General features: G+C 37.8%; 2 protein-coding genes across 8 annotated transcripts in view; one reads left to right on the forward strand and one right to left on the reverse strand.

Annotated features, from left to right (window-relative positions):
- Positions 1-9,387, forward strand: part of ppfia2 (PTPRF interacting protein alpha 2) — a 237,113-nt gene extending 227,726 nt beyond the window's left edge. For all 7 annotated transcript variants that reach the window (XM_055189829.2, XM_055189832.2, XM_055189831.2 and 4 more), the window contains one exon: positions 5,884-9,387. The gene's annotated coding sequence lies outside the window, so the exon portion shown is untranslated. The remainder of the gene's footprint in view (positions 1-5,883) is intronic.
- Positions 9,386-25,521, reverse strand: part of acss3 (acyl-CoA synthetase short chain family member 3) — a 58,435-nt gene continuing 42,299 nt past the window's right edge. The window contains exons 12-16 of the mRNA XM_055190785.2: positions 17,751-17,832; positions 11,956-12,078; positions 11,754-11,853; positions 11,102-11,277; positions 9,386-10,338 (exon numbers count right to left, since the gene is read on the reverse strand). Coding sequence (XP_055046760.2) covers positions 10,255-10,338; positions 11,102-11,277; positions 11,754-11,853; positions 11,956-12,078; positions 17,751-17,832 — 565 coding nt within the window. The 3' untranslated portion in view covers positions 9,386-10,254. The remainder of the gene's footprint in view (positions 10,339-11,101; positions 11,278-11,753; positions 11,854-11,955; positions 12,079-17,750; positions 17,833-25,521) is intronic.

Here is a 25,521-nt window from a genome sequence, read left to right on the forward strand (position 1 = left end):
AATCTTTATATCATTTGATTAAATTGCCACTATGACATAAGACTTCACTCTATTGATTCCTTGGCTCATGCTGAGTCCGACTGTACCAAATATGTCTGAGTCAAACCTACTTCCTGTCGGCCATTTTGAATTATATTGAACACCTACTTTTTCGAACTCCTCCTAGAGCGCTCGTGTGATTGGCTTGATTTTTGGTATGCATCATCTAGAGACACTCTAGACAAAAAGTTATCAAAAGATTTTCGGTAGACCTATCCATTGTCGTATAACGCATCAAAGAATGCGAGGGCGAGCACGCCAAAATGTGTTTGAGCCTGTATCTTTGCAAAACTTTTGCGTATTAATATGAGACTTGGTATATGTCATAACAGTGATGACCTGAGGGTGCATGCACCATTTCGTCATACTGCCCCCTACTGGTCACGAGATATAAAAAATGTCTATTTTTGCTTATAACTACTTCAAAATTGAATGTAAAATTATGAGATTAGTCTTGTTAGATTACGTGAGGCATGCCGAGTCAAACGATACCAAATGGTTTTTGGTCGGCCATTTTGTGTGTCGGCCATTTTGAATTTTTCTTTAAGTTCAAGTATTTCAGAAACGCAACTGTGTATTGTTATGAAACTTGGTATGGTTCATTACCTACATGTTCTGGGAGGACTTGTAAACTTTTCGGTGCCCCCTAGTGGTCAAGAGATTTGAAGCTATATCTCTGCATCTCTTTATCGTATTTACACCAAATTTGGTGGGTGTCATCACAATCAAGACCTAAGTCACAATTTATTTTTTGGTCAGTGCCCCCTAGTGGTCAAGTCATTTAAGGCTATATCTCTGCATCTCTTTATTGTATTTACACCAAATTTGGTGGGTGTCATCACAATCAAGACCTGAGTCACAATTTATTGTTTGGTTAGTGCCCCCTAGTGGTCAAGTCATTTAAGGCTATATCTCTGCATCTCTTTATTGTATTTACACCAAATTTGGTGGGTGTCATCACAATCAAGACCTGAGTCACAATTTATTGTTTGGTTAGTGCCCCCTAGTGGTCACGTCATTTAAGGCTATATCTCTGTATTGCTTTATCGTATTTACACTAAATTTGGTGTGTGTCATCACAGTCATGACCTGAGGCACCATCTATTAATTCTGCACCGCGCCACCTAGTGGTCTCAAGATACAAAAAATTGCTATTTTTTCATAAAACTAATGCAAACTTAGATCTTAAATCATGACAGTCATCACGTATGAATAATTTTTTGCCATGTTTGGCTTGACCCCGGTATCGCTGCTTGCAGCTATATTTATTCTTGTTCCTCGTTCTTCCACCCAAAAGTCAATGGCAGCCCATAGAACCGTACATAGGAAAGTTATGAAATTTGGCACACATGTAGAGGACAGTCACAGAAGTTACTATAGCAACATTGGTGTGTCTGACTCAAACCCTCTAGCGCCACCAACAGTCCAAAAATCCACTTATGTTCATGCTCACAACTTCTGACCCGTGAGTCCTAGAAAATAAATTCTTGTTTCCTTTGAATCCTTGGCTCATGATGATTCAATTGCACACATTGATGTCATTTGTGTCATGCAAATCTTTCCGCCATTTTGAATTTTCCGTAAAACCTACTTTTTCGAACTCCTCCTAGACCGTCCGTCCGATTTGCATGTCCTTTGGTATGTAGCATCTAGAGACACCCCAGACAAAAAGTTATCAAAAGCTTTTTGATAGACCAATGCGTTCTCGTATAAATTGACAACATATATGGCGGCGAGCACGCCAAAACAGACGTTTGGCTGTATCTTCGCAACACTTCGGTGTATCGACACGAAACTTGATATATGTCATTACAGTCATGAACTGAGGGTGCCTGCAACGTTTCGTCACAGCGCCACCTAGTGGTCACGAGATTCGAAAAATGCCTATTTTCGCTTATAACTACTTCAAACTTGAGTCTAAAATCATGAAGTTGGTCTTGTTGGATTCCTTGAGGCATGCCGAGTCAAACGATACCAAACGGTTTTCGGTCGGCCATTTTGGGTGTCGGCCATTTTGAATTTTCTCATTAAGTTCAGTATTTCACAAACAGAATGGCGTATCGCTACGAAATTTGGCATGGTTCATCAGTGACATGTTCTGAGCGCACCTATAAATCTTTAGGACGGCGCCACCTAGTGGTCAGGATATGTAAATAAATTGTTTAAAATCTTTATATCATTTGATTAAATTGCCACTATGACATAAGACTTCACTCTATTGATTCCTTGGCTCATGCTGAGTCCGACTGTACCAAATATGTCTGAGTCAAACCTACTTCCTGTCGGCCATTTTGAATTATATTGAACACCTACTTTTTCGAACTCCTCCTAGAGCGCTCGTGTGATTGGCTAGATTTTTGGTATGCATCATCTAGAGACACTCTAGACAAAAAGTTATCAAAAGCTTTTCGGTAGACCTATTTGTTGTCGTATAACGCATCAAAGAATGCGAGGGCGAGCACGCCAAAATGTGTTTGAGCCTGTATCTTCGCAAAACTTTTGCGTATTAATATGAGACTTGGTATATGTCATAACAGTGATGACCTGAGGGTGCATGCACCATTTCGTCACACTGCCCCCTACTGGTCACGAGATATAAAAAATGTCTATTTTTGCTTATAACTACTGCAAACTTGAATGTAAAATTATGATAGTGGTCTTGTTAGATTTCGTGAGGCATGCCGAGTCAAACGATACCAAATGGTTTTTGGTCGGCCATTTTGTGTGTCGGCCATTTTGAATTTTTCTTTAAGTTCAAGTATTTCAGAAACGCAATTACGTATTGTTATGAAACTTGGTATGGTTCATCAGCAACATGTTCTGGGAGGACTTGTAAACTTTCCGGTGCCCCCTAGTGGTCAAGAGATTTGAAGCTATACCTCTGCATCTCTTTATCGTATTTACACCAAATTTGGTGGGTGTCATCACAATCAAGACCTGAGTCACAATTTATTTTTTGGTCAGTGCCCCCTAGTGGTCAAGTTATTTAAGGCTATATCTCTGCATCTCTTTATTGTATTTACACCAAATTTGGTGGGTGTCATCACAATCAAGACCTGAGTCACAATTTATTTTTTGGTCAGTGCCCCCTAGTGGTCAAGTCATTTAAGGCTATATCTCTGCATCTCTTTATTGTATTTACACCAAATTTGGTGGGTGTCATCACAATCAAGACCTGAGTCACAATTTATTATTTGGTCAGTGCCCCCTAGTGGTCAAGTCATTTAAGGCTATATCTCCGTATCGCTTTATTGTATTTACACCATATTTGGTGGGTGTCATCACAATCAAGACCCGAGTCACAATTTATTGTTTGGTCAGTGCCCCCTAGTGGTCAAGTCATTTAAGGCTATATCTCCGTATCGCTTTATTGTATTTACACTAAATTTGGTATGTGTCATCACAGTCATGACCTGAGGCACCATCTATTGTTTCGGCAAAGCGCCACCTAGTGGTCTCAAGATACAAAAAATTGCTATTTTTTCATAAAACTAATGCAAACTTAGATCTTAAATTATGACAGTCATCACGTATGAATCGATTTTGGCCATGTTTGGCTTGACCCCGGTATCGCTGCTTGCAGCTATATTTATTCAGTTTCTTGTTCTTCCGCCATTGAAGTCAATGGCAGCCCATAGAACCGTACGTAGGAAAGTTATGAAATTTGGCACACATGTAGAGGACAGTCTCAGAAGTTACTATAGCAACAATGGTGTGTCTGACTCAAACCCTCTAGCGCCACCAACAGTCCAAATATCCACTTATGTTCATGCTCATAACTTCTGACCCGTGAGTTCTAGAAACTAAATTCTTGTTTCCTCTGAATCCTTTGCTCATGATGATTCAAATGCACACATTGATGTCATTTGTGTCATGCACATCTTTCCGCCATTTTGAATTTTTTGTAAAACCTACTTTTTCGAACTCCTCCTAGACCGTTTGTCCGATTTGCATGTCCTTTGGTATGTAGCATCTAGAGACACCCAAGACAAAAAGTTATCAAAAGCTTTTTGATAGACCAATGCGTTCTCGTATAAACTGACAACATATATGGCGGCGAGCACGCAAAAACGGACGTGAGGCCGTATCTTCGCAAAACTTTAATGTATCGACACGAAACTTGGTATATGTCATAACAGTCTTGACCTGAGGGTGCCTGCAACGTTTCGTCACAGCGCCACCTAGTGGTCACGAGATTCGAAAAATGCCTATTTTCGCTTATAACTACTTCAAACTTGAGTCTAAAATCATGAAGGTGGTCTTGTTAGCTTCCTTGAGGCATGCCGAGTCAAACAATACCAAACGGTATTTCGGTCGGCCATTTTGGGTGTCGGCCATTTTGAATTTTCTCATTAAGTTCAGTATTTCACAAACAGAATGGCGTATCGCTACGAAATTTGGCATGGTTCATCAGTGACATGTTCTGAGCGCACCTATAAATCTTTAGGACGGCGCCACCTAGTGGTCAGGATATGTCAAAAAAAAAATTTAAATCTTTATATCATTTGATTAAATTGCCACTATGACATAAGACTTCACTCTATTGATTCCTTGGCTAATGCTGAGTCCGACTGTACCAAATATGTCTGAGTCAAACCTACTTCCTGTCGGCCATTTTGAATTATATTGAACACGTACTTTTTCGAACTCCTCCTAGAGCGCTCGTGTGATTGGCTTGATTTTTGGTATGCATCATCTAGAGACACTCTAGACAAAAAGTTATCAAAAGATTTTCGGTAGATCTATCCGTTGTCGTATAACACATCAAAGAATGCGAGGGCGAGCACGCCAAAATGTGTTTGAGCCTGTATCTTTGCAAAACTTTTGCGTATTAATATGAGACTTGGTATATGTCATAACAGTGATGACCTGAAGGCGCATGCACCATTTCGTCACACTGCCCCCTACTGGTCACGAGATATAAAAAATGTCTATTTTTGCTTATAACTACTGCAAATTTGAATGTAAAATTATGAGACTGGTCTTATTAGATTTCGTGAGGCATGCCGAGTCAAACGATACCAAATGGTTTTTGGTCGGCCATTTTGTGTGTCGGACATTTTGAATTTTTCTTTAAGTTCAAGTATTTCAGAAACGCAATTGCGTATTGTTATGAAACTTGGTATGGTTCATCAGCAACATGTTCTGGGAGGACTTGTAAACGTTTCGGTGCCCCCTAGTGGTCAAGAGATTTGAAGCTTTATCTCTGCATCTCATTATCGTATTTACACCAAATTTGGTGGGTGTCATCACAATCAAGACCTAAGTCACCTTCTATTGTTTTGGTCAGTGCCCCCTAGTGGTCAAGTCATTTAAGGCTATATCTCCGTATCGCTTTATCGTATTTACATTAAATTTGGTATGTGTCATCACAGTCATGACCTGAGGCACCATCTATTGTTTCGGCACAGCGCCACCTAGTGGTCTCAATATACGAAAAAATTGCTTTTTTTTCATAAAACTAATGCAAACTTAGATCTTAAATCATGACAGTCATCACGTATGAATAATTTTTTGCCATGTTTGGCTTGACCCCGGTATCGCTGCTTGCAGCTATATTTTTTATATGTTTCTTGCCAAAAATGACTATCGTTTCGCTAGATAAGACCCTTATGCCTTGTTTTGAAACTGCAGTAAAACTGTTAAGTGTTGGGGTCCATTAAAATGAGAAAAATCCTGCAATGTTTTCCTCAAATAACATAATATCTTCTCGACTGAACAAAGAAAGACATCAACATTTTGGATGACATGGAGGTGAGTAAATTATCTGGATTTATTTTTTGAAGAAAATGGACTAATCCTTCAATTTGAAACTTTTACTAAAATAAAACATCTGTGTTTCAGATGTATTTTGGAGTTATAACTTGAAGTTGCAAGAAGGGTCGCTGGGCCAAAATGAAGATTTCTGACGAGTCACACTGCCAAGAGAACAAAAGAAGCCCCAGTGGGACGGGGCAAGGAGGGGGGAACGGTGTGCCAGGCCGCCCACCCCCTCCTTTGCACTTAACAAGCCAAGGCCACAACCCAGGCACCCGCCGCAGGTGCTAACACACTCTCTCACCCTTTCTATATTTTACACCACGCCAAGCTCCTTCAGCTTACATACTGTGCATTTCTTTTACAGGGGATGTGTAGGTATTATTGTAAATGAATATAAATAATGCTGTTTTTATAAATCTATAAATATATATATATACACACAGGTCTGTATAAAAAGATAAAGACAAAGAACATATTCAGAGTTGTGCAGATTATGTCCTATACGTCATGGTTTAAAAACAATGCTGCTCTTTTTGCCTAGACCTGAGAGACGTTTTGTACATGTTAGTTACGTTTCATTTGTTCGTGTTTGAGGCCTGTTGAGGTGTAATGGTTGAAAGTCCCTCCCCCTCATTTAGATGTCACTTTTTTATGTACGTCCTCTTCGGAGTCTACACCCCACTGTTACGTCACACATAGCACAATAATCAGATCGTACACTGTAAAAAAAAATGTTGGTTCAACTTAAAAAACTTAAACGTTACTTGGTTGCCTTAAAAGGACAATAAGTAGGATTTACCACCATCTAGTGGTGAAATAGAATTTAGCATTCAAACGAATAGTGCTCTCTAGCGCCTCGCTTTTCCAAATGCGTGTTGCAACTACGGTAACCGTTATGTAATCATTGACCTAGTACGTGTTCTGAATGAAAACGTGTTGTGGAAACGCGTTGGTAGGCTAGTGCTTTTTGTCCCTCTCTGCTATTATAGTTTATCAATACGGCGGAAAGACATGGAAGCCTCCTTGGACTTACCCGTTCAATGTAAGTAAAGAGAAGAAATTCTAAGCTTACAAAGAAAAGTCAGATCACTGATAGAGGTCATTTGACACCAACGAGGACATATTTATGAATAAAGACATTGATTTTGATTAATAAAACATTTAAAATCCTACTTACTGTCCCTTTAAAAATGTGTTAATTAACTTAAAAATATTAATTGACAACTATTTTAAAAGTTGAATTCACTTAAAATTTTAAGGTAATCACACTGTAAATAAAATGCAGCATGAAGTTAAAACAACTTGGTTTTGCAGGTCAATTCAACTATACTAATTTAAGTTTTGACCTGTGATAAGTTGACACAACTTATAAAAACAAGTTGAATTGTTTAACCTAATTTGTTAAGTTAAAGCGTAACTAAACCCCTGGTTAGAGCCTGACTCCACCCACTGCCAATATTTGAAAAATGCAAGAAAAGTGGGCAGATCCCAACGGAGATAGAGGGGACGAACTAAGCTCGTACCAAGTGTGTGGTGAGATCGTAACAAGGCCGTGGTGAGCTTGAACCTGCTTACGTCACGAGGTATTTTTTGGACCCAACATCCAATAGGAAAATTCAACTGCAGTAGCCACCGTTCAACCTGAAGAGGGCAGCACTCAGACGTTTTTACACCATATATTGTAGTATTGAAACACTTTACATCCAAATGTCAAAAAACTTCTTAAAATCAATGAACAGCACTAATAAAGCCCCATTTTTACATATCAACTAAAAAAAGTTGGTTTAGGGTTTGGTTACTCTTTAAAGTAACATAAAAATGTTAATTTGACAAAAATGCTGCATTTTTTACAGTGCATGTAAGTTTTAAAGTTGAACCAATTTTTTTTTTACTGTGTACCTACTAAGTACCTCAATTCTTAAAGCACCATCGCGGCCAATTGGGCACAGTAGTGAACTTGACCACATATCTGTGACCCATTTTACTCTGGTGATGGATGTTTTCTTAAGAAACAATATTAATGAACAGTTTAAGCCACTGGTAATTAATTTTAAAGCAAGTGGGGTAAATTTTGATAATTTAACTCTTTCCCCGCCAGCCTTTTTAATGATTTTCACAAAAGTTTAATGACTTCCAGAAAATGTTCTTCTTTAAGTATATAAACATACAATATATTGAATGAAAGAACAGACCCTCTGCTTTCAAACAAAAAACATTTGTTCTCTTTTTATCACCTTTCAAATATGGGTAGGTTTCTTTACAAATACCAAATATTGAGCAAAAAGCTGACATAATTGCGTTTTTGTGAATGACTTTTGATAGAGATCAGATTCAGAGCGATCCCTTAAACCAGTGCTTCTCAATTATTTTCTGTCAAGCCCCCCCTAGGAAGAAGTAAACATTTCGCGCCCCCCCAACTCTCCGCCGTGACTGTAAATAGTATAATTTGTCTATAAAATTGCACATCTGCAAAACATTATATCCTTATTAACATTAAAGAAAACACAAAAAAAAGAAATATCGATCAACTTACAACAAAGAATAACTTTATTAACATTGTTTTTTAGTCTGTAACAAAAAAACTTAAAAATGCATCAATTTGCCTGAAATAAAAAAAAATCAATCCTTATTTAAAGTATAATATTTTTTGACCATTTGATACTGAAAAATTTAATTAAATATAATGAATAAATAATAATAAAAAACTCGGCTTATCAGCGTGATTGGGGTGTAATATGTCGGATTGGGGTGTAATAAGTGACGGTGCAAAAAAAATCACTTCCTGAAAAAGTATTTTCCCTGGGGTCTCGCGCGCCCCCCCTGGTGTCGCTTCGAGCCCCCCCTGGGGGTCCCGCCCCACTATTTGAGAAGCACTGCCTTAAACCGTGTGCCCTAAGGGAATACTTCCGGGTTTTATAAGTTGGGTAAAAGCGCCACCTGGTGGATAATAGCGAAAATACGGATTGCCGGAAAAACTTGTCATGGGCAGGGAAGCGTTTTCTCTTAATTGACTGGCGGGGAAAGAGTTAAAGTACATCATCCACTTGCCCTACGTGGATAAAAACGGTGGAAGCACTGCATTTGACTTGCCTAACCTCAGAGTAACAACAACTACAAACACTGCGTGTCACCTGCTGTCATTTATTAGATACCTGACCACCCGACGTACGATCGGCTGTCCTTGTATCAAGAATGTCCAACTCCCTCAACTGGGTCTCATTAGGAGAAATAACTAAAAGACAGGCTTAGCTAATAGTAAAAATAGAGGTGTATATCAACTTGTTGAAGTCCAGATTAAAGTTTTAAAAGACAAACCTGTTGCTTGCTGTGACTTACTTTGGTGTAAAACTGTTTGAAACTTTTTCTTTTGAGGTTGCAGGGCAAACCTGTTGTACAGCCCTTGACTTCCTGTCTTTGAGTTATTTCTGACAACTCTTTGACGGTTTGTACATCCCTGTTTTGCACGCACAGAGAATCATTTTATTTTGTGTCCATTTTTTTATTATTATTAATTACTGATTGTATTTTGGTCAAAACTATGTGGTGATCAAATAACTTTTCATTGTTAATAAAAAGTACAGTCAAATAGGTTTTGTTCATAGAAAATCATTGTTTTTATGAAAGCGTGTCTTTACATTGACAGTATACAATACATCATTACATTGAACATATACAGTGAAATTTGCTGTATTTGGTTGACATTCACTCAAATATACAAAATGTCTCGAATCAGATTTCACCCCAAAATCAAAAGAATTAAAGCTTAGCTGCTTAGCTTAGCAAAAATCACAATGTATTTAACTACATGTCTAAATGTTTTAGTTTGTCGTAATGCATTTATGCTGATCCATATTAACTGATCTAATCTAATCAGATAAAAAGCTTTTGGACACATTACGCTAATGGAAATTTAGGAAAATGTGCTTAAGTGTATTGAAAATACAAAAAACTTAATGATATAAAATCAGGCTTCAATTTTTATGCAAAATATAATTTTGTATTTGTTCTTTTCATTTAGGGAGAAATATGATCATGCCATGAGATTTTCTTATACCAGTGGGATTAAAAATGAGCTTGTATACAGTATTTGGTCCACATTAAATCATCGTTGTTTCTATCATTTATAGAGACTACTAAGATATTATGGTATATTAAAGGGATAGTTAATTCTGTCACCATTTACTTACCCTCATATACCCATTGACTTACCATTATTTATAAAAATATGTTTGTTTGTGTTAATAAAGAAACTCGTATGTATAACACTGATTTAGGGAGAGTAAATGATGACAGAATTTTTATTTTGAGGTAAACTATCCCTTTAAGACATAATTTCTTCTTTGTATCATAGTTATTTTCTATATGTTATATTCAAAATGTTTGGCAAAATTTCACATCTGTGGGTGGAACATGGCTCAGTATGAAAGTGCGTGTTGGTCCACATCTCATGGTGAATTATTTATCAGTCCCTTTAAGAGTTTTTTTCACTATCTTCTCAATGTCCTTAAAGACCTCTGGATCTTCTATGGTGGGAGTGATCTGTTCATTTAAAAAAATATACATTTAATCTTAAAATAGTCTAAAATTGTAGTATATAAATATATTTTCACAAAATCAAAATATCTACAGCTGTCCTATATGCAACTTGCAAACAATAAACAGTAGTTTAAATCAGGGGTTTTCAAACTTCATGATGCCAAGGACCCCCAAATATGATGAACCTTTTGTGAGGGACCCTTTACCTACAATATATATGAAAAATTTATATATTTTTATGTTTAACTAGATTTTACACTTTAGAGTAATGCTGGATGTATAAAGAGAAACATTTTAAATTTAAATGTGTTTGTACTGCAGCAACTTTGACAATGAATCTTGGTTCATAGGAACTTTTTAAAGGAAAACACCACCGGTTTTCAATATTTTACTATGTTCTTACCTCAACTTAGATGAATTTATACATACCCATCTTTTTTTAATGCATGCACTTAATCTTTGTACAGCCCTTCTTGAATGTGTTAGCATTTAGCCTAGCCCCATTCATTCCTATGGCTCCAAACAAGAGTTTTATTTTGTGCCACCATGTCTTTAAATATGGAAAACATGGAAGTGTTTGGTGCATATAAATTCATCCCTGTTTGGAGGCATAGGAATGAATGGGGATAAGCTAAATGCTAACACATTCACGAGCCCTGTACAAAGATTAAAAGTGCACGCTTTTCTCTGAATTTTCCCCCGGACCCCAGTTTGAAAACCCCTTGTTTAAAGAAATATTTTTAGTAAAAAGAAGTGGAAAAAATACCTTGTAAGACTTGGAGTTGACCAGTTTTGCAAGAGACGATCGTGGGATTTTTCCAGAGCGAGTTTTGGGAAGAACTTTGACAAAGAGAACCTTCCTGAAAGCTGCCACCGGGCCGATGTTGTCCCTGACCAAACTCACGATTTCTTTCACCAAGATATCTTTACTCTTCTGACAGTCTACAACACACAAAAACAATGTGCCTTACAAACAAATAGGGTACAAATAGGGCATATATTAGTGTACCAGTACCAATACAAAACGTATGGTCCATGAAACGGGTTAAACTATATATGTCCCTCACATTAACCATCAAGGGGAAAAATTAAAGTGTTGTCTTCACATTGCACAGCTCATTAAAAATTATTTTGTCCTCCTGAGGTTGCACCTGCAATATACTTACAATGACCATTAGATACAAATTTTGAATAGTTTCAAGCACTATTTGAGGAGCTCACCTCTATCAAAAATAAGATGCTCTCGGCATGCATTATACATTCATTAAATAATTTCACTTCAAAACGCGCTTAATCCCAGACTATTTAGAAATACCGATTTGTTGGCAGAACTACCCATACTGCAGTTTATCAACTAGCGGGCACACTGTAAATTTCAAATTGCAAAGGTTCCTTTTTTGGTCCCATTTTTGGCTTACCGTTTCTAAGCACGCATAAAGCCAGAGGTACGTGTCCCTTCAGAGAATCCTCAAGCCCCACTACGGCACAGTCAGCCACAGCAGGGTGAGAGAGGACAGCCTAAAACACACATGCACACAAGATATTGTTTGTTGGCACAGCAAGAAGACAGAAACATGTGATGTGTGATGGACCATCTGTGCGACGTTTCCCTCCTCACACCTCTTCAAGGGCACCGGTGGATAACCTGTGACCGGCGACGTTGATGACATCATCAGACCTTGACATGATGTACAGGAAGTCTTCCTCATCCACAAAACCTGCATCCATGGTATCATAGTAGCCCTGAGAATAAGAAAAAAAATTATATTCAGTTTTTAAGGGTTGATTTATCAACTCTTAGATTGAGAACAGGTTGTGATGGATATAAAATACAAGTTTTACCACTAGGTGGAGCTATACACTTAAGTATAAAAGTACAATACAAAAGTACACTAAAACTGCAAATCGTAAACAAATCATATCAAATTACAGCTTGTTACTTAACTTTTAATTTTTACTTTTTTCTTTAGTCTAAAAATGGCTACTTTTAAGATGTCTGTTAAAATCAATGCATAATACAGTATGATCATGTATTATTATTGCCTTTATTTATTTTTTAAAAACATTTTGGCATGAGCCAGAGTATTACAATGAAACGTATTGTTTCCATTTTTACTATATAACTGATACAACCATTAAATAAGAAATATTGAGCAGACAAACAATAACTAAAGCAAAACCACAGTGGAATTTCTGCAACAGGAAGATTAATGTTATGGACTGGAACTGACACAAAACCTACCTGCTGAAAATAGTTTTCTATTTCTATTTTAGCTGCTTCAAATTTAAATGTAACTTATTCTTTATGGCAATCAAAAAGGAAGACAACAGGGATATGGATGTACTATGAATAGTCCAATACTTTCCTTGCCTCCTACATTACATACTATACAATCTCAAACAGTACATGAGAATGTTGACGTATAATATACAAGTATGTTGAAAGCTGTAAGCAAAAAAAAAAGCATGCTTTTCAGTTATTATTGACAACAAACCCATGCTTAAAAACTACAATTAAACGTCTGTGACACCAGTGGTAAGCAATATTTCTCATTTAATCTTTAATTTAGTAACTTTTTACTGTTCAAATGATGATACACTTTAAAGACGCAAAGCTGCATAAAAGCCTAATGGAAATTTGCAGTCTTGATCAGAGACGTCCATCACATTGTATAACAATATTTTAAAATGCCTGTGAAAACCCAGCTAAAGCCATTTTTTGTGATTTACTACATAAAATTATCTTATATAATGTAAAGTAACATTCTGTGAAAATAAATCCTTGATATCTTTAAAGGGGACATATAATGAAAATCTGGGCCTTTATTCATAAAGAATCTTAATGCAAAGAGTAGCTCCTAGTGACGCAATTCTAAGAAAATTCTTATAAATGTGGGCGTTTACTCTTAAAATTAAAGAAAAACTTCTACTAAAGAAAAAGTCATTCAGAAAGCGTCTTAACCCTTCTTAAGGTCAAAATTGTTAGGAGCACAGATGAGGACTTTTAAGCGGCTTAAGAGTTTTTTTAGCAACCGGGAAAGTGGACAAAACATGAAGAGGGAGACAAAAAAATGTTGCACACAATGCATGACAGTAAGTTAATAACATGCAACACATTAGATTGTGCAGGAATCATGTTTGTGACCGATCTTATTAGAGACATAATAATATAATATAGCTCCAGAAATAAAAGTAATCACTACATTAACTACAGTTACAGATTCAGTAACTAGAAAAAATGCAACTATGCAGCAAAGATGATTGATTTAGGTCTGTTACAGACGTCTATAAGCAAAGTAAATCACACAAACTTACAGACCTTGTGTCGCTGTTTATTTCCTATCTAATATGTTAAGTATCACATTAACAGCACTATAATTAAATTTCAAATTGATGGCTAATAATAGATCCTATACTTAAAAGCACTCTTTTTCTTCCTTCTTGGACAACCAATCAATCACAGTCTTCAAAAGATTGTGTCACACGTAGCAACGGGGTCAACCCCACCTCCTCACCAAGATAAAAGTTTTTGTCCCGAATCGCTCTTAAGCTAAGACTCCTACGTAAAAGTTTTTAAGCTAAATTAAGAGTTTTCTGAGAGGACTCAGAATACGGGCCCTGACGAGTAGTTATACGAGCAAGTTTGGTGGTACAAAATAAATACTCCCAAAAGTGCTATTACACCATAAAATATAGTTCCTCTTTTAAATCCGCTTAGAAAAGCGCTACGTTTTATTTTGTACCACCAAACTTGCTCGTATAACTACTTGTCTTAAATAGGAAAAACGTTGATGTGTTTGGTCACTTCTAACTTTATCTCTGATTGGTACCATTGAATGAATGGAGCTAAGCTAAATGCTATCAAAGTGTTGCCGCGTGCCACAGCGCTTACGTGCACGCACACAGATGATAGAGGGATGTATCAACAATTCTTAGTTAAGGTAATAACATAGTTTAATATTGAAAATGAGTAGACTATTCCTTTAATTTACATGTTAAATGGATAGGTTTGCAATTGCAAGTTTTTGTCTAGTATTGCACCGTATACAATACACTGCAAACTAGTTCTAACATTGCTGAATACAACTTTACAACATTGGCTGTGATGAAACCAGAAAAAGTTATAGTCCTCCAAAGCATCATTACCTCCTGTCTAATGATCTAAAACTAATTCAAGTGCAATTAAGAGACAAACCAGCACAAACTTAAATACAAAGTATTTCTACACAAAAATGGAGTCAGAAGTTCATTTACTTGAAACCGCTTCATTAAAAGCTATTTTCATTCTGTCCACACAGGAATTAAAGGATATAAAACACTGTCAGAAAAAAATGGTTCCTAGCTGACACTGGGGCAGTACCGTTTTAAAAAGCACCTTTGCACCGAAGAGTTCATATTACTACCTCAGAGGTGCATATTGGTACCAAATGTGTATTTTTTGACAATTTTTAAAGCGAAATCGTCATCCTTTGCATCCTTTAAAAATCAACCAAAAGGTGGCATCTTAGTAAACAGGATGTAAAACAAAACATTAGATTTCTTGTTTCCTCCTTAGTCAGTAGCTACAGTCAAGGCTTTTAACCGGTTCACGGAACGAAAACGAAAACCAGAAATGTTCGATGTTTATCAAGGAACAGAAACGAAACCAGAAACTGAAAAAATATATAAATGTTCCTGAACAGAATCGTTTATTTTAAATAATGGTAACCGTTTAATACCATTATTTTTTTTCGTTCTTTGACAAGATTTCTGTGCAATATGACTCGGTGAAGCTCAATTCTGGTCATCGTTGACTCAGCGGAGAAATGAGAAGTGTGCCACCAGCAGGTAGCCTACTCAAACCCAAGTCTCTAATGCTCAATCATAAATATTGTAGACTACCAAGTATCTCAAGATGTTTGTTTTTTTATAGTAATTAGTGGTGTAACGGATCGCAGTTGATCCGTGATCCGTACAGATCACGACTCACGGTTCGGCTCGCATGTGATTCGTGGATTAATATGCAAATTTAAATAGGGTGAAAGTTGATAATTTGCACGTGTTTCAAAAGCTTGCAAATGTTAACACTTAAGTGATTTTAAACAATTTAACCGCAAATGGCGCAATAGTGAGTAATTTTCTGTACGCACAGACACACATGCGTTTGAATGTGTCCGGTCCAGCTCCAATCAAACGTGATTATCTTTATGCCTATATGGGTGATTCTCACGAAAACTTGGTTTTAAAAATGTCAAGCATGAAAATGTAAAAATTGCTTAAATGTACTTTTTTCCCACCAGACATTGAAAAACAAAGTCTGGAGTAAATGGGAACATTAATTTAAAAACTTTTACTTATCATTTAACACTTTTTGTAACATAATTTAAAAAATTAGTCAATACAAACAGTCAGAAAACATCAACACTGACATATTTTCAAAATGACATGACAAACCTGAAAGAACATAATTTGGAGATTCTGCACATGCATTTAAAATCAAAGTATTATGCTTCTATTAATTAAATTAACATTTAATAAGCATCTGTTGCGGTAATGATAATCAAAATGTTGTGTAAGCATTCTGACAAGACAATATTTCAAATTAACTGTAAAAAAATGATCTTACCTGGTAGCCATCTTGAAGTAACTGGTCCATGTGCTTGGTCACTCAAAATCAAACTTTATTAAAATTCTGTATGTGTGCTTAAACTGTTCTCAAAAAGTGTTGCGGAGGATGAGAACATCAAGCATGGACACATCATTTTCCTAATTTTTCTTCATTATTTTTATACACGAATATTCAGTAAATATTTTTTCTGTCATCTAAAGTAGTCTAGCAAAACATCCATTTATTTTTTTCTTAATATTTTTGTGTTAATTTGATTAAATTACAACATAATGCATGTTCAAACACAGCCGGACACATTGCGGTAATGAGAATTTCAGCAGAAAATTAGATAAAATTTCCAATTATAAATTCTTATGTTGAAATCACACATTGTGCAAGGTAGAACACAGTATTGTGTTAATTCTGATGCTTTTTAATGTTACTATATTACACATTTTAAAGCTAAAATCATTAGTGCCGTGCTGTTTCAATGGTTTCGTGAGAATCACCCGTATGATAAACTTGAGAGAGAGTTGCGCTACTGTGTCTCATAATGTAGTCCATTAAAATTATGGACAACGTAAAAAAACAACTGTTTATGCTGCATCTTCTTCCTGAAGAAGAAGAAGGAATTCGGAAGCCTTTTGGAATTCGTCCTCCATATGTGTGTGTGCGCGTGTTTAAGTGCACTCAACATATGTACACTGAAAAAAAATTCCATAGAAATTGCAGCTGGGTTGCCGGCAACCTACCGCAGATTCAAATGCATGTTATCCACTGGCAACATTTCGCTCAAAGTTAAATGAACATGAAACATTCACAAGTCCTTGTCTTTACAGAGTAAAACTAAAAAAAACAGCATCAAGCAAAACATTCTGGAAAACAAAATCTGAAGCAAAAAACAGAAAAAGGTTGATGATGATTTCTGGTTCCCAGAATGCTTTGCATGATGCTGTTATTGTATAGTTTTATTCTTTAAAGATAAATACTTGTTAATATTTAAAATTTATTTAACTTTAACAAACTCTTGCCAGTAAATAACATAAATTCCAATCCACGGCAAATCCCCGGCAACCCAGCTGCAATAACACTGTAATTTCTACAAATTTTTTTCACAGTGTAGGCATGTCAGAATTACAGTTATGCCGCTTACATAATGTAGCCTTTTTTAATGTTTGATGACAAGATAGAGACTTAAGGAAAATTATGTAGACTACTTTATTTTTGTTCTAACCGTTTCAGGAACGTCAATTTTAGGGTTGAACCGAAAACCGGAAACGTTAAAATACTGTTCGGAAGGAACCAATTGGGAAAAAATCTGGTTCAAGGCCCTGGCTACAGTATTTGAAGTTATATGGGTAAGATTTTATTATGTGATGTCAGTTAACATCTTGTACAGTAAATAAAAAACTATATTTTAAATATATAATATAATCACTGATATTACTGATGTAGGGTCAGTATTCATTCAATATTCCATGCAAAGTGTGATGTAAAATGGTATTCCAAACTCCGCTTTTATCACACACATTGTCAGAGGATGGTCAAAATATGTACCCCAGCTGTCACTGGGGCAGTACCCTTTCAAAAAGTTCAGCGTTGGACCTAAAGAATTCATACAAGTAACTCAGAGGTACATATTTGTACCAAATGTATCTGTACCTAACTGGTAGGATCTTTTTAAAGGGTACTGGCAGTGACAGACGGGGTAGATATTTTTGCTTTTTCTTTCTGACAGTGCAGCATAAAAATCGTGAAATTAGATACCATATTAAAATAATTCATTTTGCCTGAAGTGATTGAAGGGTGTGTATGTGGGAAACCTTACAGGGAACTTGGTGAAATACAGGTCCTTAAAAAGCTTGTCATTCTGCCAGAGACTAAGAGCAGCCCCGGGAGGTAGAGGAAGCCTGGTGAGAGAGAAAGAGAAGCCTTTAGAAAGAAAAACATCAAAACGTGACCTTGCTCTTCTTTTTACCATCAAACGACGTGATGTTCTTCAACCTTTCAGGGTCTGACAATTCTTAAGAGTACAAACACGACCTCTGACAGATTGCAGATAGCTGTGGACTGCAGGGCAGTGATAGACTTTGTAATGTCTCTGTTCGACTGCCAAAATAATGAAATAATTAATAACTCCATTTCAACAAAAAATAAAATCCTGTCATCATTTATTCAATCAAGTTTTAAAACCTGATGAAGATATTTTAAAGAATGTTTGTAAAAAGCAGATCTGGGGCACCACTGACTTCTATAGTAGGAAAATAATATTATGGAATTAATGGTGACACAGATGTCAAAATATGTTCCTTTGTTTTCAGCCAAACAAAAATTCATTCAGGTTTTAGGGTGAGTAAATTATACTTTTTTTGGGGGGGTGAACTATCATTTAAGTCTCTCCTCATTCAATACTGATACGTGCAATTCATTAGGGCCCGAGCACCGAGGAGCAGGCCAGAATGGCCTGCACCGAAAGGTGCGAAGCCCTATTGTTTTTGCTCGAATTTATTAGGGCCCGAGCACCGAGGAGCAGGCCAGAATGGCCTGCACCGAAAGGTGCGAAGCCCTATTGTTTTTGCTCGAATTTATTATTTTTAGGGCCCGAGCACCGAGGAGCAGGCCAGAATGGCCTGCACCGAAAGGTGCGAAGCCCTATTGTTTTTGCTCGGATTATTAGGGCCCGAGCACCGAGGAGCAGGCCAGAATGGCCTGCACCGAAAGGTGCGAAGCCCTATTGTTTTTAGGGGTCAAGCCCCGAAGGGGCGTAGAACCCTATTGTTATTGTTAGTTTTCTTATTATTATTATTCATCCTTGTTCTTCCGCCATTGAAGTCAATGGCAGCCCATAGAACCGTACGTAGGAAAGTTATGAAATTTGGCACACATGTAGAGGACAGTCTTAGAAGTTACTATAGCCACATTGGTGTGTCTGACTCAAACCCTCTAGCGCCACCAACAGTCCAAAAATCCACTTATGTTCATGCTCATAACTTCTGACCCGTGAGTCCTAGAAACTAAATTCTTGTTTCCTCTGAATCCTTTGCTCATGATGATTCAAATGCACACATTGATGCCATTTGTGTCATGCAAATCTTTCCGCCATTTTGAATTTTCCGTAAAACCTACTTTTTCGAACTCCTCCCGGAGCGTTCGTCCGATTTGCATGTCCTTTGGTATATAGCATCTAGAGACACCCATGACAAAAAGTTATCAAAAGCTTTTTGATAGACCAATGTGTTCTCGTATAAATTGACAACATATATGGCGGCGAGCACGCCAAAACGGACGTGAGGCCGTATCTTCGCAAAACTTTATTGTATCGACACGAAACTTGGTATATGTCATTACAGTCATGACCTGAGGGTGCCTGCAACGTTTCGTCACAGCGCCACCTAGTGGTCACGAGATTCGAAAAATGCCTATTTTCGCTTATAACTACTTCAAACTTGAGTCTAAAATCATGAAGGAGGTCTTGTTAGATTCCTTGAGGCATGCCGAGTCAAACGATACCAAACCGTTTTCGGTCGGCCATTTTGGGTGTCGGCCATTTTGAATTTTCTCATTAAGTTCAGTATTTCACAAACCGAATGGCGTATCGCTACGAAATTTGGCATGGTTCATCGGTGACATGTTCTGAGCGCACCTATAAATCTTTAGGACGGCGCCACCTAGTGGTCAGGATATGTAAATAAATTGTTTAAAATCTTTATATCATTTGATTAAATTGCCACTATGACATAAGACTTCACTCAATTGATTCCTTGGCTCATGCTGAGTCCGACGGTATAAAATATGTCTGAGTCAAACCTACTTCCTGTCGGCCATTTTGAATTATATTGAACACCTACTTTTTCGAACTCCTCCTAGAGCGCTCGTGTGATTGGCTTGATTTTTGGTATGCATCATCTAGAGACACTCTAGACAAAAAGTTATCAAAAGATTTTCGGTAGACCTATCCGTTGTCGTATAACGCATCAAAGAATGCGAGGGCGAGCACGCCAAAATGTGTTTGAGCCTGTATCTTCGCAAAACTTTTGCGTATTAATATGAGACTTGGTATATGTCATAACAGTGATGACCTGAGGGTGCATGCACCATTTCGTCACACTGCCCCCTACTGGTCACGAGATATAAAAAATGTCTATTTTTGCTTATAACTACTGCAAATTTGAATGTAAAATTATGAGACTGGTCTTGTTAGATTTCGTGAGGCATGCAGAGTCAAACGATACCACATGGTTTTTGGTCGGCCATTTTGTGTGTCGGCCATTTTGAATTTTTCTTTAAGTTCAAGTATTTCAGAAACGCAACTGTGTATTGTTATGAAACTTGGTATGGTTCATTACCTACATGTTCTGGGAGGACTTGTAAACTTTTCGGTGCCCCCTAGTGGTCAAGAGATTTGAAGCTATATCTCTGCATCTCTTTATCGTATTTACACCAAATTTGGTGGGTGTCATCACAATCAAGACCTGAGTCACAATTTATTTTTTGGTCAGTGCCCCCTAGTGGTCAAGTCATTTAAGGCAATATTTCTGCATCTCTTTATTGTATTTACACCAAATTTGGTGGGTGTCATCACAATCAAGACCTGAGTCACAATTTATTGTTTGGTTAGTGCCCCCTAGTGGTCAAGTCATTTAAGGCTATATCTCTGCATCTCTTTATTGTATTTACACCAAATTTGGTGGGTGTCATCACAATCAAGACCTGAGTCACAATTTATTGTTTGGTTAGTGCCCCCTAGTGGTCAAGTCATTTAAGGCTATATCTCTGTATTGCTTTATCGTATTTACACTAAATTTGGTATGTGTCATCACAGTCATGACCTGAGGCACCATCTATTGTTTCTGCACCGCGCCACCTAGTGGTCTCAAGATACAAAAAATTGCTATTTTTTCATAAAACTAATGCAAACTTAGATCTTAAATCATGACAGTCATCACGTATGAATCATTTTTTGCCATGTTTGGCTTGACCCCGGTATCGCTGCTTGCAGCTATATTCCTTAGGATTATTATTGTTTTTTTTTTTATTTTTATTTTTTTTTAACACTTTTGGCCACTTTGGGTGCCTTAACATACTCGAAAACTCTTGAAATTTGGCACACACGTCAGAGTGGTCGGCCATCAGGTCCGGGCAAAGGCTGGACCACGGGCGTGGCAAGGGAGCTCTGTAGCGCCCCCTGCAATGCAAAAACAAACATAGGGGCACAGATCGGGCAAAAATGTACACACATGTACGAGAGTTGGTACACTTATAGATCTCATCGACCCGAACAACTTTCGCCCTCTAACATTTAAGCTCCGCCCAACAGGAAGTCGGCTATTTTGGATTGTTTAAAAAATGCATGCGGTGAACTTTTGAATACTCCTTCTAGGGGATTCATGGGATTGACACCAAACGTGGTGATCATGATGTCGAGACATTGGACTTGCTAAATTGCGAAGGGATTTTTGATATCTCGAACGGTGTTGCCATGGCGAGGCAACAAAGTTGTGGCGAAATCAGAGAAACAGGAAGTGTCTAATATCTAAGGTAAAAAATGTCTTATTGTGATGCCATGCGGGGTGTTTGTTCGTCTGAAGATTCCGATCGCATCGATGTGCCTATTGTGAGTCTCGGGTATAGCGCCACCACCAGGCGCCAGGAAGTGTGTCAGTCACAAAGGTGGATTTTTTTGACAGTTCCATCTGATGTTCTTTTAAATACTCCTTCTAGGATATTCATTCGATTGACACCAAAAGTGGTCAACATGATGCCGAGACATTGTAGATGATAAATTGCGAAGGGATTTTTGATATCTCGAATGCTGTTCCCATGGCAACGTGTCAAACTTTACTTTCATTTTAAAGGCATATTGAAGCCTTTCAGTTCCATGCAGTGAACTTTTAAATACTCCTTCTAGAATATTCATTCGATTGACACCAGAAGTGGTCAACATGATGCTGAGACATTGTAGATGATAAATTGCGAAGGAATTTTTGACATCTCGAACGCTGTTCCCATGGCAACGCGTCAAACTTTACTTTTATATAAGGCTTTTTAAGGCTCTTGGCGTGTTTGGATTAACTTTAAATTTGGCACACACATCAGAGTTGTTGGCGGTTAAGTGTTGACAAAAAGGTCAGATAAAGGCGTGTCTATGCGAAGGAATTTTTGACATCTCAAACGCTGTTCCCATGGCAACCTGTCAAACTTTACTTTCATTTTTAAGGCATATTTAAACCTTACAGCTGCCTGCGGTAACCTTTTAAATACTCCTCCTGAGGAAATAATGTGATTGACTCCAGAAGTGGTCAACATAATGGAAAGACATTGTAGATGATAAATTGCGAAGGGTTTTTTGATATCTCGAACGCTGTTCCCATGGCAATGCATCAAACTTTACTTTCATTTTTACACATATTTAAGGCTGACAGTTACATGCTGTGAACCTTTAAATACTCCTTCTAGAATATTCATTCGATTGACACCAGAAGTAATCAACATGATGCCGAGACATTGTAGATGATAAATTGCGAAGGAATTTTTGACATCTCGAATGCTGTTCCCATGGCAAAGCGTCAAACTTTACTTTTATTTCAGGCATATTTAAGGCTCTTGGCGTGCTTAGATTAACTTTAAATTTGGCACACACATGAGAGTTATCAGCTGTTAAGTGTTGACAAAAACGTCAGATAAAGGCGTGTCTATTTAGTGGCTCACTAGCGCCCCCGATTGTCTAAAATGTGGGGTTTCTTTTACCTACAGTACCTAAATAGGTCAGTAGCAACATGAAATAGCCCACAGATATTTACCCACTTGATGCACTTGCCCACCGTGCATCGTTTTCCTCGAAGGCACCGTGTAGCGGTAAATAAACGTGCGAGGGCCCGCCATCGCTGCTTGCAGCTATATTTAGGGCCCGAGCACCGAGGAGCAGGCCAGAATGGCCTGCACCGAAAGGTGCGAAGCCCTATTGTTTTTGCTCGAATTTATTATTTTTTTTTTTTTTTTTTTATTTTTTTTTTTTTTATTATTTTTATTTTTTTTAACACTTTTGGGCATTTTGGGTGCCTTAACATACTCGAAAACTCTTGAAATTTGGCACAGACGTTAGAGTCGTCCGTCATTGCGAACAGACAAAGGCTGGAACACGGGCGTGGCACGGGGGCTCTGTAGCGCCCCCTGTAATGCAAAAACAAACAGTAGTACGCAGATCGGGCAAACATGTACGCACATTTACGAAAGTTGGTACACATATAGATCTCATCGACCCGAACAACTTTCGCCCTCTAACATTTTAGCTCCGCCCAACAGGAAGTCCGCCATTTTGGATTGTTTAAAAAATGCATGCGGTGAACTTTTGAATACTCCTCCTAGGGGATTCAAGCAAATGACACCAAACGTGGTGATCATGATGTCAAGACATTGGACTTGCTAAATTGCGAAGGGATTTTTGATATCTCGAACGGTGTTGCAATGGCGAAGCGGCAAAGTCATGGCGAAATCAGAGAAACAGAAAGTGTCTAATATCTAAGGCAAAAAATGTCTTATAGTGATGACACGCGGGGTATTTGTTCGTCTGAAGATTCCGATCGCATCGATGTGCCTATTGTAAGTCTCGGGTATAGCGCCACCACCAGGCGCCAGGAAGTGTTGCAGTCACAAAGGTTGATTTTTTTGACAGTTCCATGTGATGTTCTTTTAAATACTCCTCCTAGAATGTTTATGCGATTGACACCAAAAGTGGTCAACATGATGCCAAGACATAGTAGACGATAAATTGCGAAGGGATTTTTGATATTTCGAACGTTGTTCCCATGACAACGCGTCAAACTTTACTTTCATTTTAAAGGCATATTTAAGCCCTTCAGTTGCATGCATTGAACTTTTCAATACTCCTTCTAGGATATTCATGCGATTGACACCAAACGTGGTCAACATGATGCTGAGACATTGGAGATGATAAAATGCGAAGGGATTTTTGACATCTCGAACGCTGTTGCCATGGCAACGCATCAAAGTTTACTATTATTTCAGGAATATTTAAGCCTCTTGGCATGCTTAGATTAACTTCAAATTTGGCACACACATCAGAGGTGCGAAGCCCTATTGTTTTTGCTCGGATTATTATTAGGGCCCGAGCACCGAGGAGCAGGCCAGAATGGCCTGCACCGAAAGGTGCGAAGCCCTATTGTTTTTCTTAGGATTTATTATTAGGGCCCGAGCACCGAGGAGCAGGCCAGAATGGCCTGCACCGAAAGGTGCGAAGCCCTATTGTTTTTGCTCGAATTTATTATTTTTTTTTTTTTTTTTTTTTTTTTTTTTTTTTTTTTATTATTTTTATTTTTTTTAACACTTTTGGGCATTTTGGGTGCCTTAACATACTCGAAAACTCTTGAAATTTGGCACAGACGTTAGAGTCGTCCGTCATTGCGAACAGACAAAGGCTGGAACACGGGCGTGGCACGGGGGCTCTGTAGCGCCCCCTGTAATGCAAAAACAAACAGTAGTGCGCAGATCGGGCAAACATGTACGCACATTTACGAAAGTTGGTACACATATAGATCTCATCGACCCGAACAACTTTCGCCCTCTAACATTTTAGCTCCGCCCAACAGGAAGTCCGCCATTTTGGATTGTTTAAAAAATGCATGCGGTGAACTTTTGAATACTCCTCCTAGAGGATGCATGCGATTGAAACCAAAAGTGGTGAATATGATGTCGAGACATTGGACTTGCTAAATTGCGAAGGGATTTTTGATATCTCGAACGGTTCTGCCATGGCGAGCCGACAAAGTTGTGGCGAAATCAGAGAAACAGGAAGTGTCTAATATCTAAGGCAAAAAATGTCTTATTGTAATGACACGCGGGGTGTTTGTTCGTCTAAAGATTCCGATCGCATCGATGTGCCTATTGTGACTCCCGGGTATAGCGCCACCAGCAGGCGCCAGGAAGTGTTGCAGTCACAAAGCTGGATTTTTTTGAAAGTTCCATGCAATGTTCTTTTAAATACTCCTCCTAGGATTTTCATGCGATTGACACCAAAAGTGGTCACCATGATGCCGAGACATTGTAGATGATAAATTGCGAAGGGATTTTTGATATCTCAAACGCTGTTCCCATGGCAACGCGTCAAACTTTACTTTCATTTTAAAGGCATATTTAAGCCTTTCAGTTCCATACAGTTAACTTTTAAATACTCCTTCTAGGATTTTCATGCGATTTACACGAGAAGTGGTCAACATGATGCCGAGACATTGTAGATGATAAATTGCGAAGGGATTTTTGATATCTCAAACGCTGTTCCCATGGCAACCTGTCAAACTTTACTGTCATTTTAATGGCATATTTAAGCCTTTCAGTTGCATACAGTTAACTTTTCAATACTCCTTCTAGGATATTCATGCGATTGACACCAAACGTGGTCAACATGATGCCGAGACATTGTAGATGATAAATAGTGAAGGGATTTTTGATATCTCAAACGCTGTTCCCATGGCAACGCGTCAAACTTTTTACTTTCATTTTAAAGGCTTATTTAAGCCTGACAGTCGCATGCAATGTTCTTTTTAATACTCCTTCTAGGGAAATAATGCAATTCACACCAGAAG

Source organism: Misgurnus anguillicaudatus, chromosome 1 (genome assembly GCF_027580225.2).
Source record: "Misgurnus anguillicaudatus chromosome 1, ASM2758022v2, whole genome shotgun sequence".
Taxonomy (NCBI): domain Eukaryota; kingdom Metazoa; phylum Chordata; class Actinopteri; order Cypriniformes; family Cobitidae; genus Misgurnus; species Misgurnus anguillicaudatus.